At 28.2% G+C, this 12,612-nt stretch overlaps 1 protein-coding gene across 1 annotated transcript; it reads left to right on the top strand.

Annotated features, from left to right (window-relative positions):
• Window positions 1-1,018: 1,018 nt before the first annotated feature.
• On the top strand, window positions 1,019-3,638 carry LOC107496248 (premnaspirodiene oxygenase-like). The gene is made up of 2 exons (XM_016117466.3): window positions 1,019-1,992; window positions 3,015-3,638. Exons 1-2 carry the CDS (start codon window positions 1,048-1,050, stop codon window positions 3,636-3,638), a joined length of 1,569 nt encoding a protein of 522 aa, XP_015972952.1. The 5' UTR covers window positions 1,019-1,047.
• The last annotated feature ends 8,974 nt before the right edge of the window (window positions 3,639-12,612 follow it).

The raw sequence follows: 12,612 nt of genomic DNA on the forward strand, positions 1-12,612 counted from the left end.
ACCTAAGCTAGCAGTTCTTCTTCTCCTTCAATGTTTTCTGTTTTGTATTTTTCTGTTTAATTTTGTCATGTCTTGAGTCTCATGGAAAAAGGCAAACAGTGAGGTTTGTATGAAAATAGAGCGGAAAAAGGCAGAGAGTGCAAAATTAAAAGAAAAAGCCATAGATGTCTTAGAGTTCCTTTGTACATCTGTGTTGTGTTTCATGATTCTGTGGGAATCCCCTTGTAAGTTGGGTTAGCACTTTACAACTTGTAATCTGGATGATTATAGTGAAATTCCATCATTATTATGATGGAGACTGGATGTAGGCTGCACTGCACTTAGCAGCTGAACCAGGATATATCTGGGTGTTATCTTCTCTCTCTTCCTACTTCAATTCTGTTTTTTACTGTTCTGATGAAAAATAAAAAATGTCTCGTGTCAAGTGACGAGACAAAATGAAAATGTCTCGTGGCTAGGGACGAAATAAAACAGAAAAGTCTCTTCTAAGTCCAGCAAGTGTTAGCAAGCAAAAAGGGGCTAAGATTCAAGCCCCCTTCTCTTAGCCACTGAAACCATCAGTTGGGATTTAAAATTCTCTTTATAATAGGAATATTATAGCTATTTTTTATAAAAAATATTAATTTATACTAGTTTAAAATTTAATTTATCAATTTTTTGGCTAAATTGATTTGTCTGGTCTAATTTTAATAAAAATAACACAATTTAATTGATTATATGTGTTAAATTTTAATTTTAATTTTTTTAAAAAAATATTTTTGATATCTTTATCTGATTGACTCCCTTTTATTTATTCTATTCTATAAAATATTAATAAAGTGCACAACAAAAATATGTTGACATAATTTATGAAAAAATAAATAAATCCAAAAAATATTTTTTATTTAAAAAAAAGAGAATTTTAATTCTTTTTACAAATTAAATCATATTTATCCACGGATCATCCGTTTCATACCCTATAAATAAAGAATCACTAATCAATTGGAACTTCATATTATAATTAATCACATGAGTATATATTTCTTTCTCTACACATTTAATTTCCCCATGGAACATCATCACTTCTCCTCATTACTAATCTCTTCCTTACCCTTTTTATTTTCATTAATAAGCATCATCCTTTTCATATCACAACTCCTCAAATTGTTAGCTAAGAAATCCAAAGCCACAAGCAAGAAAACAACAAATAACCTTCCCCCGGGGCCATGGACACTACCTTTAATCGGTAGCATACACCACTTCGTTGGAAGATCATTATCCCATCATCGATTAAGAGACTTAGCACGAAAACATGGTCCTATCATGCACCTTAAGCTCGGTGAAGCATCAATCATGGTGGTTTCTTCTCCAGAAGTTGCCAAAGAAGTGTTTAAAACCTACGACACCATTTTCGCCGAAAGGCCTAAACAATTAATTGGTGCAGATATTTTGTTCTATGGTTCCACGGACATAGCCATGGCAAGATATGGAGGGTATTGGAAGCAATTAAGAAGAATATCTTCGGTGGAACTTCTTGGTCCTAAGCGTGTTCGTTCATTCAAATCAATAAGGGAAGAAGAGGTAACGAATTTGGTAACATGGGTTTCTGCTAACACTGGATCTTGTGTTAATCTTAGTAAGAAAGTTGTGTCCTTGACGTGTGCAATCACTGCTAGAGCAATTTTTGGAGGAAAGTGTAAGGATGAAGAAGAGTTCGTTTTACTGTTGAAGAATCTTGGGAAAATTGCCGAACGTTTATTTGTTGTGTTTACTCTTTTTCCATCTTACACGTGGCTTCATCTCATAAGTAGAGTTCAGTATGAAGCAGAAAAATTACATAAAGAATTTGATATGATTGTGGAAAATATCATTGGAGAAAAAGTAAAAAGGAGAAATGGAAGTGATAAATCTAATAATGAAGAGAATCTTCTCTCTATTCTCCTAAATCTTGTTGAAGATCATGAAGCCCTTGAGTATCCCTTGACAATGGACAACGTTAAAGCTATTATTTTTGTATGTATACATTTTTTCTTTTTCATATTTTTTTATTTTATTGGTAAAAATTCATATACCGTTATTTTAATGTGAAGTTATTAGTTGAAAATTGTTAGATAATAATTCAGTCAAATATATTAAATTATCTAACGATTCTCAACTAATAATTTCATAGAAAGATAATTTCACACGAGTCTCTATACATTTTATTATATCCTTATTTTATTGGTTGTTAGCTAGGGTTTGCAACCTAATCATCATCATATTTATGACTCTAGTACATGCATGCATATATAAGAGGAAAAAATGATGGTTTCTCTAAATTTTGTGCATAACTATGATCTATATATATAAAAAAACATGCAGTAAGTAAAGTTATTAGTTAAAAATTATTAAATAATTTGTTATGTTTAACTAAATTATATATCTAACGATTTTTAACTAGTAATTTTATATGAAGACAACTGCATATAAATTTTTATTTTTATATATATACATGTAGAGTTAAAATAAAATTTAAGAGCCACTCAGATAAAGACGAAAACATTTTTTTATAAAAATATTTCTTAATAATTAAAATTTAACACATATAATCGATTAAATCATATTATTTTGGTCAAAATTAAACTAGATAAATTGATTTGACCGAAAAATAGTGAATCAAATCTTGAACTGGTCTAAATTAAAATTATTTTTTATAGAAAATGACTACAATATCCTATTATAGAAAATGACTAAAATACTTCTATTATATATATTAATTTTGAGAATCCTAAATTTTAGTCATTTATTTTTTCATAGTAATTTAGACTAATTTAAGATTTGATTCACCATTTTTTCGGTTAAACCAATTTGTCTAACCTAATTTTGGCAAAAATAATATAATTTAATTGATTATATATGTTAAATTTTAATTACTGAAAAACATTTTAAAAAAAAGACATTTTAGGCGTCTTTATCTGAGCGGCTACCATAAAATTTATTATATATGATTAGATATCCGTAACAAAAGTTTAACAACTGATTATTACATGATTCAGGACATGTTTGTTGCCGGAGTTGAAACATCATCTGCAGTGATAGAATGGATAATTTCTGAGCTAATGAAGAATCCAAAAACAATGGCAAGAGCTCAAGAAGAGGTAAGAAAAGCTTTTGGCGCCAAAGAATCATCATCGTCATCATCATCTCTTGAGAATCTAACATATCTAAAAGCAGTTATCAAAGAGACAATGAGATTACACCCTCCATTTCCTTTACTCCTTCCAAGAGAATGTAGAGAGACATGTGAGATCAACGGCTACACAATAGGCGCAGGAAGCACAGTGATAGTAAATGCATGGGCGATAGGAAGAGATCCTAAGTATTGGGGAGGCGAAGAAGACGCTGAGAGTTTCCGTCCTGAAAGGTTTCTAGAATGTTCCATTGATTACAAAGGTTCCAATTTTGAGTTCATACCTTTTGGTGCTGGCAGGAGGATATGTCCAGGCTTGTATTTCGCTGTTTCCAGCATTGAAGTTTGTATTGCACAACTTTTGTATTATTTCGATTGGAAGGTTCCGAATAATGGAGACTTGGATATGATTGAAGATTTGGGAAGCACAGCAAGAAGGAAGAATGAGCTTATCTTAGTTCCAATTCCATCCAATAATAATAATATATAATAATTTTATATATATTAGTGATCATATATGGATATACAGTTATTTTTATATAAAAATAATAGTTAAAAATTATTAAAAAAATTAAATTATAATAATATGTTTCTTGTGTAGGAAGCAAAAAATAGTGGTGCTTATATAATTTTTTTAGGTCTTACAAGAATAATGGGGAAGGAAGAATTTAACCACTCTAAGTACTCCCAAATTGGTTATATCTATCATTCTAAAATCTAAATCACCCTATTCTATCTCAACTGATTTTTCTTTTGTGCTAAAATAAAAATAATATCTATCGTCAAAGAACTTTAGTTCAAGTAGTGGCACCTAAGTTCTCTCTCTTTCTTAAAAGTTGTTAGATCGAACCTCTTCTATAATAAAAAAAATTAAAAATAAAATTGTTTTATTTGAGAATATTTATTTATTGGATAGTAATTGTGTATTGTGTATAATAATACTAAAAAGTAGGGGTGTGAATGAACCGATCCGACTCGAAGACCCAATCCGGCTCCGAGCACTTTAGGGACTAATTTAGTGTGATTTCATCGGGTCTAAAGTCAGGTAAGGGTCTCAAAAATAGACCCGATCATTATTTCGGGTCGAATCCGGGTCATAACTCAGGTCATCCGAAATCGACCCAGTGGTCCGGTCATCATACACAATTAATATTTTTTGTTATTAGTGATGGATGATGGCTATTCTTATGTGGAATCTAAGTATTGTAAACCTTAATATTTTGTGTTATTAGTTATTATAAGACTATAAGTTATAATGTTTTATATTTAAAATGCATAAGATTTTAGACTAATGCATAATATTGTGTTATTTGTATTGATTTAAATATTTGGTGTTATTGTACAATATTAGTATTGATTATGGTTACGTTATACTTTAATTTTAGAGAATAGTTGGTTCTTGTTATATTTTTCTAAGTGAATTTTACCATGTCAAATAATAGTTGGAGCCTTGAAAATTTGGATATTTTCACATGCTAACTTATAAGAAGGTATCAAGGTAATGTAATGTTAACGGCCCGATTTTTACCCGGTTTCTACCTGGTATAATCGTGACCCCAAAGTGTATAGATTTCATCGGGTCTAGGGTCAGATTCGGGTCTAATAAATAGACCCGGTATATATTTCGGGGCGAATCTGGATCACATCAGACCCGGTTTCACCCGACTCATGCACACCCCTACTAAAAATGATATAAAGCTACCTAAAATAAAAACACACATCATTTAAAATCTCTAACAACTAACTACACATATTTATATTCCTGCTTCTCATCATACTGTTAGTTGGTGCCAAAATCTTTCCCCAAAATATTTGATATATTTCAAATGAACATGCACAACATCATTTCAATCAAATCCATATTTAATATTTATATTATTTGTAAAGTCGGAAGTCTTCTACAACCTTTCGGTGTTCTATCATTTTCTTCATTATTGATTGAGATAACGTTGCTTAACTAAACATCTATCTGATTTGTGATTGTAATCAAGTGCATGGATTCAATGATCATTTTCCTTTTTCAACTCACCTAAGTGTCAGTGGTCATATTATACCAAATATTGGTACATTCAAGCGGATTACATATCTATGCACACCGGCTCTAAATATATAACAAATAATGCAACAATTAATGTTTTATACAAATAGCGATCAAATATAGTGGCGGTTTTGAGGCCAAATAACTACAGGTTTAAATCATCACAAAATGTTTAGTCAGTTTTAATAACCATTGAAATAACTATTTATATAAAACAGAATCTTATTGCAAAAACCGCCAAGTTATTTCTATTTTAAGCTATTTATCTTTTAGCCGCGATAGAAACTGAAATTTGATCCAGCAACAAATGAGTGGTAATATTCGGAACATATATGGTTTATGACAAACTATTTCAAAGTTTTGTTTTGTCATCTATATATTAAAATGGAAAAAATTATAGGTAGACAATGAAAATAGTAAATAATGTGAATAATAGATATATCGCATGTTCAATTCACTAGGTATGCGGATAGTTATCTTAATATTAAAATTCGACAGGTCAAAGATTAATTCGTCAGTCTGTCATTAATCAATGAGTTACTATATGTATAAAACAAGATTCAAACTTTTAACATTTAATTAAGTAAATGAGTAAGCTGATTATTCGACCAACTCAAGTGGATTACATCGATGGCAGCCAATATATGATACCACCAATCGAGGCTGCCTAACCCAAACGATACTAAAGGTGCTTAAATATTGTTTGGGTTCAATATTCAAAAATGGATGCCCATTAGTCTAACTGAAGAAAGCCCATATTAATATTATAGTTGCCATATCATTCAAGAATGACAAAAGACCAGCAAAAAAGTTAAAAAATACAAAAAGAAAAGAAAAGGCCAGAAATTAAGATGAAAGAGGGATATCTTACCCGTTTAGTTTGTAATTAGAATTTTTTTGGGGTTTATGTCATCTTCCAATACAAAAAATATATATATAAAATTTGAGTTTGACTCACCAAAATACAATTAATTAAACAAATATCCCTCTTATAGCTTCGCTACATCACACATTATTAATCGCACACCTGAGTGACTAACATATATGCACCTATGTGTCTCCAATTTCTATCTCAAAACTTAACATCTATGTGTGGTTGCAGTGTTTAACTTGTTTATATTTTAAGGTCGAGTATATATATATAATATGAATGTGCATGGTTGTAGTTTTTTTCGTCCATTTTGGAAACTAAAGAGACATGTTTGGCACCGGGAACATGCGTATGTGACAATCCATCTCAAAATCATTCATGCAATGATTGGAGTTTTTTGTTTTAGGCTTCAATGATTTATTCTAGTATTAAAAGGCAACAATTTTATTTGAAATAAAAAATAATAAGTAATAAGTGGTAATAAAAGAAGTTATTTACAAAGCATTCTTTTAGTTTTGCTATTTTTTATTAATTTGGTTTTCTATACCATTTATTCAAGCCATCTTTTCCATGAGATTTGAGAGAATCAGTGACCAATGATTACCTTTTCCATATAAAAATATATAAAAACTAGTGATCACCTTTAATTTGTCCACTTTCTCTCGATGGCCACATATTATTTTCTCATTTTCTGTACCCCATATATAGAGATAACAATTTGTGACTAATGTTTGGTTTTCATGAAAGTTATTGCTATGGTATTTATAATTAAGTTGTCTAACACAAATATAAAAAGTAGATTTTATTTATAATTTCTTTTTTCTTCACTAAAAATTAGTTTTGTTTAGACAAGTTAAACAAGAATTTAAAAAGCTATCTAAATTGATTCCCAAAATATTTTTTAATTAAATTTATTTTTTAAATATTTTAAGTTAGTTACAATAGTTTTTTATTACTTTCGTTGCTCATGGCGTCAAAGTTTGTTGGTATAATATGTTATGTAACACCACAATACACATTCGACAGTTTTAATTGGCGGCTAACATGATATGTTATTACTTATTAGATCAAATTAACCCCAATTCGAAGAATTTCAATGTTTTAAAGTCTTCATCAATTTGATATTTATTTGATCTAATTACATAAATTTAATATGTTAATTGCCAATTAGGACCGTCAAGTATATATTATAATCAATGTGGTATCATTTAAATTGTTATATTAGTAAATTTTGACGTTATTAATAATAGAAGTGAAGAACTAATGTTACTAATTTAAAATTTTTAAAAAACAAAATTAATTAAAAAAATTCAAAGACTAAATTAAAAAATAAATAATTTTTTAAAAATAAATTTAACCATTTATTCAGAAAAAAATATGTTACACAATGGCAAATACTTTAATAATTTTGCTCTCTTCATATGCGTATTATCTTATATTTCTTTCATAATTAACTACTATACGTATTTGTAAGATTGTTCAATCTGCCAAAAGAAAAAAAATTGTTTATTCTGTATATCTATATCTATATTACATGCATGTTATATGGTGATTATTATTGTAATTATGGTATTTATATCATTTTAATAATACTTACAAAATATTATTAAAATTAAAATTATATATATTTTTTATATTTTTATAATACTTTTTTATTTCTATATCCAAATTAAAAAATATTTCTAAATATTTAAAAAATATTACTCTAATTTTAATAACATTTAAAAATTATTTTATATAATCATTATAACTACCGTAATAGTAGTTGTCATATAGACTCCACCTATATATAAAGTTATTATCATGCATAGTTGCATACGCATGTTATGCTGACACAAAACTGTCACTTAGTGGCAGTTTTTGAAACCGTCGCCAAAAATTACTGCTATCGGTTGGAATTGGTGTAGTATCTAATCCAATATGATTATTGAAAAATTCTTATAATTTAATATATATTTCTGTATTTATATTTTACATTTAATTTTACTATATTATTTTATTTTAGTCTATCATATTTGATATTTACTAATTATATGTTTATTATTTGACAATATAGGTAAAAAATATAGCTACTAGAAAAATTTCATATCATCTATTGAGGAAGCATTGCAACTAGCAGTAGAAAATTGTATTGTTGATCTATATCCTTCAATTAGAGTGCTTGAAATGGTGAGTATAGGGAAGACTAAACTTGAAGAAGTGCACAGAAAATCTAATAAGATATTGCAATACATCATAGATGATCATAGAAATAAAAAAATTGGTGGCAAATAAATGTGAAAAAGATGGTGAAGATTTGGTTGATGTTCTTCTTAAATTTCAACAAAAAGACTCTGAATACTCCTTAACTAATGATAATATCAAAGCAGTCATCCAGGTTTGTCATAGCTATATAACTTTGGTAATATTTAAAAAATATTATTAAATTTTATATATTTTTATTTATTAATTAAATTTTGAATAAATAATTTCATAGAAAAGACAAACACAATTATTTAGAGCCATAGAATATGGACAATATATTACCTTGTCCCATTATATTCCGATGGGGCCGGGTAACAAACAAAATCAGCCATTTTGTTTTAAAGGACATTCACACACACACATAAAATATCAAATATTTTTATAATAATTTTATTCAATTGAATTACATCCACGCAACCATATATTCATTAGAGTGAAATATAGGGTACAGATGTTGTTTTAAAGATGTGCTTACACCACACATTCTAAAACTACACTTTTCACTTAAAACCGTAACTCTTCATAAAGAAAAGCGTCACCTAATGGAAAAAAGTAAATTAGAAGATTTAAGAGAAGAAATAATTAAGTTATCAAAATTAATAGATCAAAAACTAATGATTTTAACCAATGTTAATTGTAATGACACTGAATTCTTAAAATCAATACAAAATGATTTTTCTCAAAATCTTTATTTTACTATAAGTTTTATTGAAGGACTTCAAAAACCTGAAAAAACTTATTTTTCACAAGGGATTTCTAAAAAATGCTACCATGGAAATGATTCCCCACATCTTTATCATACTTTTAACCCACAATTAAATTCTATAGTAGATATGCTTGAAGAAATATTAGTATCTATAAAATTTCAAAGAAATAAGAAAAAAGAGAATCCCAAAGAAGAAAATTTTCAAAATATAATCAACATAACAGACTTAAAAGTAAAACTACCATTGAAATTATGAATATTGAAGAAAAATTAGAAGAAGTTACAATGCTTTTTAAATAATTAAAAATGGCTCAAGAAAATAATATTATGGAACATGGTTTTCAAATAGAAGAAGAATTAGTAAATTCTGAAAATATAGAAAATGAAGAACACATTCTAGATTATTCAAGTGACGAAGAACCAGCTATTCCAATACAAGTAAAAAATGAAGCTGGAACATCTAAGGATAATCAATCTCAATTTAAATGGAAACAGGTTTTGATAATTATGCTTTTAAAAAAGGGTTTATAAATAAAGATTCAAGATATACAAAAATACCATCAAAATACGTTCCTAAAATCCAGAAAATGGAAGGAGAAAGAATGCTCGATTTAGACTGCAAAAAGAACGAAAAAGAAATTTTCGAAAACTGGTTGAATTCCTTCTTATTAGAAGCCTTTACTAATCCAAAATTGTCTGGAAGGGACATTTGGAATTACATAGGATTTCATACTAAAGGAACTATGAGAGATTATATGACATCAATAGAAAACCAAATAATAGAAGAATTAGAAACAAAAACAACAGCTTATGATAAGATATTATATATAATGATGATTCTATATAAAAAAAATTTTGGAAAAAATATTATAGATCATAGACAAGAAGTCTATAATAAAGAATATCAAGAAGCAAAAAACCATTTAGCTAATATTCAGATATATGATTTATGTAATGTGGAGTCTTATATATGTGAATATAGAATACATTATTACAAATTAAAAGAAGAAGATAAAAATCATTATCTTAGTATGTATATAACAAAACTTCCATATCTTGCTAATGAATTTATAATGGGAAGATTTATAAGAGAAATAAATAGAGGAACAATTGAAAATAATTTTGGTGGAGCAACATCTGCAATAAGAGAGGAAATAAAAGAACGTTGTATGCAAGAAGCAACTCAAAAAAGATTTGCAAATATAATCAGAATTTGCTGTCAGGATAATGAAGAGATACCTCAAAAATATGGTCTTAATAAAAATTTTCAAAGAAAAAGAAAATATCAATTTAGAAAAAGAAAATATTATCCAAACTGGAGAAAAAAGAGATATTTTAGAAAAGAAAATAACAATAAAAACAAAAGACAAAGAAATAACTATTGCCCAAATAAAAAAGAAAATTGTAAATGTTGGTATTGCCAAAAAGAAGGACACTACACAAATGAATGCCCGAAAAAGAAGGATAAAAAGGATCTTACTAAAAAAAATAAAAATTGTTAAGTCTTGTTTCATGGAACCATTAGAAGAATCTGATGATAACTTAGACTATATTTTTGAATATGTCTCGGAAACAGACTCAGAGACTGAGTAATAATGCTACATTTATTACTATAAAAATAACAGAAAAGTTTATAAATGCTTTCATAGATTCTGGGGCAACACAATACTTTGCTAGTTCAAATATAAAACTTGATTGGAAAAAATTAAAGAAACCATTAAGAGTTAGAATAGCTGACAAATCAATACATAAAATTAACCAAAAAGCAGAGATGATTGAAATTTTTATTCAAAATTATAAGTTCATTGTTCCATCTATATATATGTTAGATTTTGGAATGGATTTTATCATAGGAAATAACTTTTTAAAGCTATATCATCCATTCATTCAAGAATTAACATATATAGTTCTAAAAGCTCCACACGATTCTTCAATAAATCAAAAATCAAAACGAATAAAAATACCGACTACTACTATAGATAAGATCTTAAAATTTAAAATACTTTCTATATTAGAGACATGTTATTTAAATTTATACTTTCAGATAAACATTCCAAAAATAGCAACTTGATTTTCATCTCTTGATGCAAAATCAGGATATTGGCAACTTCGTTTAGACGAAGAAACAAAAAAATTAACTGCTTTTACTTGCCCAACAAAAGAATCAACAAGTGTGTTGCTCTATGAATGGAATATATTACCATTCGGATTAAAACAAGCCCCAGGTATTTATCAAAGATTTATGAAAGAAAATCTAAAAGAGCTAAATGAATTTGTTTTAGTATACATTGATGATATACTAATTTTTACAAAACATGATAAAGAAGATCATCTTCAAAAATTATTAATAGTTTTAGAAAGATGTAAAGAAAAAGGACTAGTTCTTAGCAAAAAGAAAGCGATGTAAACAGAAAGGATTAGTTCTTAGCAAAAAGAAAGCAAGAATAGCAAAACAAGAAATAGAGTTTCTTGGATTAATTCTATCCACTCAAGGAAAGCTAAAATTTCAACCAAATGTTCTAGAAAAGGTAAATTTATTTTCTAACAGAATAGAAGATAGAAAACAATTACAAAGATTTTTAGGGTGTATAAATTATATTTCGGATCAAGGATTTTTAAAGAATATAACAGAATGCACTAAAAGCTTATTTCCAAAAATAAGTACTAAAAAAGAATAGAAATGGAAAGAAAAATATAGTATGCAAATTCAAAGAATCAAAGTATTATGTGAAAAGCTTCTGGAACTTTATATTCCAGAAGAAAATGACTACTTAATAGTAGAAACAGATGCTTTAGACATAACCTGATCAGGATGTCTAAAAGCTAAGAAAGCTATAAAAAGTTTAGAACAAGGAAAAGAATCACTAGATTCTAAATATCCCTCAAAGGAATTACTTTGCAGGTATATTTCAGGGACTTTTACTCCAACAGAACAGAGATATACCACTCATGAAAAGGAAACTCTAGCAGTAATTAAATCTCTTAAGAAATGGAAAATTGATTTACTACCCAGAGAATTTACATTAAGGACAGATTCAAGTTACCTAACAGATATATTAACAAGAGAATGGAGTTCGTCGACAACGCATTAGATCAAGAAATTCAAAAATACGAACAAGAACTCGAAAAATGCAAGCATTGTCAGCAAATAAGGACACAGATCCAATCCCTCAAGAAGGCCATCGAAGCAATGAAATCAACACAACAACCAAAACCATCAGAGTTTAGCCAGCTAAGCGTGGTGGACAAATCAGGTGAAGAAAAAATTTCAGAAAATAAAACAATTGCTGAAATTATCAAAAAATTCACCCAAGATAAAAAATATTATGTAATTTATAATGGCCCCATGAAAGGAGTATATGATGCCTGGAAAAAAGCAACACCATTTACACATCAATCAAGGATAATTCATAAAGGAAGATTTTTAACACTGGAAGAAGCAAAGGAATCTTTCAGGGAATATGAAGCTCTTCATCCAGAGCAAACCCTAAAAAGAGCAGATAAAGCTCCAATTCAAACCCAGAGAACAAGGATAATAAGAAACATTCCTACAAGGGCCGAAATCAAGGAAAAGAAAAGGGTCTGTAGATCAAATCTCAGAGAAA

Source organism: Arachis duranensis, chromosome 7 (assembly GCF_000817695.3).
Source record: "Arachis duranensis cultivar V14167 chromosome 7, aradu.V14167.gnm2.J7QH, whole genome shotgun sequence".
NCBI classification, from domain to species: Eukaryota; Viridiplantae; Streptophyta; class Magnoliopsida; order Fabales; family Fabaceae; genus Arachis; species Arachis duranensis.